The 2,401-nt window shown below is 53.8% G+C and overlaps 1 protein-coding gene across 1 annotated transcript in view; it reads right to left on the bottom strand.

Moving 5' to 3' along the window:
• PKD2L1 (polycystic kidney disease 2-like 1) overlaps nt 1-2,401 on the bottom strand; it is a 27,311-nt gene that overhangs the window by 4,474 nt on the left and 20,436 nt on the right. Inside the window, exon 10 of the mRNA XM_015416495.1 lies at nt 1,402-1,519. Within this exon, the coding sequence (XP_015271981.1) occupies nt 1,402-1,519 (118 nt within the window). The remainder of the gene's footprint in view (nt 1-1,401; nt 1,520-2,401) is intronic.

Raw genomic sequence — 2,401 nt, 5'->3', positions numbered from 1 at the left:
CAAATGAGTTATGCAAATGAGTTATGCTAATGAGCTCCTGCACCTATTTTTCTATGAAATGACCCCTGGAACTGCTCCATTTCATTTCTTTATCTACTCCATTTGCACCCCACTTTCTCCCCAGTGGAGACCCAAAGGCAGCTGGCGTCGTTCCCCCCTCCTCCCTTTCATCCTCAGCACAACCCTGTGAGGGAGGCCAGGCTGGAGGAGGGCGACTGGCCCAAGGCCAGCCAACAAGGTTCCATGGCCAAGCGAGGATTCGAACCTGGGTTTCCCAGATCCTAGCCCGACTCTCTAACCACTCCCCCACATTGCCTCTCCTCTCGGAGCGGTCGTTTCTGGCTCAGCTTTTCTTGGCAGGGAGAACCGCCTCTTTGCTGGGTGGGCATGTCGGTGCTCAAAGCCAGCGATGGAGCTCCTTCGACCAGCCCCAAAAGACTAGGGGGTGACTTCTTCTTCTAAGGCACCTCCCACTGTTTCTCCTGCCACTTGCAGCTTCCGTGGTTGTTACCAGCCTCTAACCCCCATTGCTGAATCTTTTAGTGGAGCTCGGTTCCAAAATCTGGACACAGAGCGGCTCGGCCACCCACACAACAACCCTTCCCCTCTTTCGGCTCCTTCTGCCCCACTCATAGCGCCCTTGACCATTAGCAGGGCCTCTGGCCAATGTCCCCTCTAAGCTGTGGAGTCCTGAGAGCAAAAATTCTACTTTTGTGAGCTACCGGCATTAAACTTGTGAGCGAGCGATTTGGCCGCTGCATAAATTAGTTTGCTCTGTAGCCATCCTTCCTGAGCGAAGACAAAAATGTGTGAGCTGGAGGCTAAAAAACTGTGAGCTAGCTCACACTAACTCAGCTTAGAGGGAACACTGCCTATGTCCTTTTTAGCCCTGGCCTCCGGTCACTGTTCTCAAAGAACTCTCTCCACCCTAAAAAAACACGAGTCCAGCTCGCCACCTAGTGGTGCACAATAATGGTTAGGAGCGTGGACTCTGTTCTGGGAGGACCGGTTTGGTTCCCCACTCCTCCACATGCAGCTGCTGGCGTGACCTTGGGTCAGTCACAAGTTCTCTCAGAGCTGTACTCTCCAGGGCAGTCCTCGAAAGAGCTCTCTCAGCCCCGCCTACCTCACAGGCTGCTCTGAGAGAACTTGTGACTGACCCAAGGTCACGCCAGCAGCTGCAAGTGGAGGAGTGGGGAAATCAAACCCGGTTCTCCCAGATTAGAGTCCGTGTGCTCTGAACCATGCCCTTTTCGCCCCCTGCGTTGCCCCATAGTGCCAGAGCCATCCCTTCTGAGGGGGAACCAAGGGGAAGGGCCCTCGCTCCCCACTCGTGGGCTCAAAGAGCCAAAGTTCCGCCGGGGCTCATTCGACACGTCTCTTCTTCCCCTTTGACCTCACCCGCTTCTCCTCCAAGTCGTTCCTCATCCTCTTCTGCTCCTCTTCGTCAAGAATCTGGTTGCCATCTTTGTCAAACTTCGCAAAGGCGGCCGTGATCTCGTGTTCAGCATGGCCGAGCCTGGGGAGGCGGGAGGGGGAGAGAGAGAGCGGGAGAGCGGATAAGAGTCCTGCTACACGAGTGAGGGCGGCCCCCTCTGGACTGGGAAATACCAGGAGATCTGGGTGGGCGGAACCTGGGGAGGGGCGGCCTCCGCAGGGTCCGGTGCCACGGAGTCCACCCTCCAAAGCCGGCATTTCCTCCAGGACAAACGGCCGCTGGAAACCAGCGGTCATCCCAGGAGATCTCCAGGCCCCTCCTGGAGGTTGGCAACCCTACAGCACCTTGCAAATCTACCTCCCAAAGGAAGATCCTGGCCAGTGGCCCCCCTCTAAGCCGTGGAGTCTCGTGAACAAAAATCCTACTTTGTGAGCGACTGGCATTCAAGTTGTGAGCGAGCAGGAATCAGTTTGCTCTGGAGCCCTCCTTCCTGAGCTAAGGCAAAAAATCTGAGAGTTGGAGGCTAAAAAACCGTGAGCTAGCTCACACCAACTCAGCTTAGAGGGAACACTGCGTGCCTGGCAAAACAGTTTTGGAATCCCTTTCATAAATGCAAGTATAAAGTATTGTTTTTGTTATTTTATTGGATATTGAGCTGGGCAGGCTCAAGGCGGCTTCTATCGGTTGCCACCACACAAAAAAGCTTTACAAACAATTAAAATACATCCGATAAAAATACGATGTGCTATTCAGTGCCTCGAGAGAGGAGGTTTTTCAGACTGGGGTTTCTAATACCAATGCTGATTCTACCCCTTTAGGACTGATCCCGCTATTGAGACGATCTGTGATTATGTCTCGCCATCACTACATAGCACTGCAGGCGAGCACTTTATGGCTGGTTTTTATAAACCTATTGTTTTATGTAAGCCGCCCTGAGCTTGCCTTGGTGGGGAAGGCGGGGTA

Source organism: Gekko japonicus, unplaced genomic scaffold (genome assembly GCF_001447785.1).
Source record: "Gekko japonicus isolate JY-2015 unplaced genomic scaffold, Gekko_japonicus_V1.1 scaffold2471, whole genome shotgun sequence".
In the NCBI taxonomy this organism is placed as follows: Eukaryota; Metazoa; Chordata; class Lepidosauria; order Squamata; family Gekkonidae; genus Gekko; species Gekko japonicus.
The sequence above is the reverse complement of the archived record's forward strand: the minus strand, read 5'-3'. Positions and strand labels throughout refer to the sequence as shown.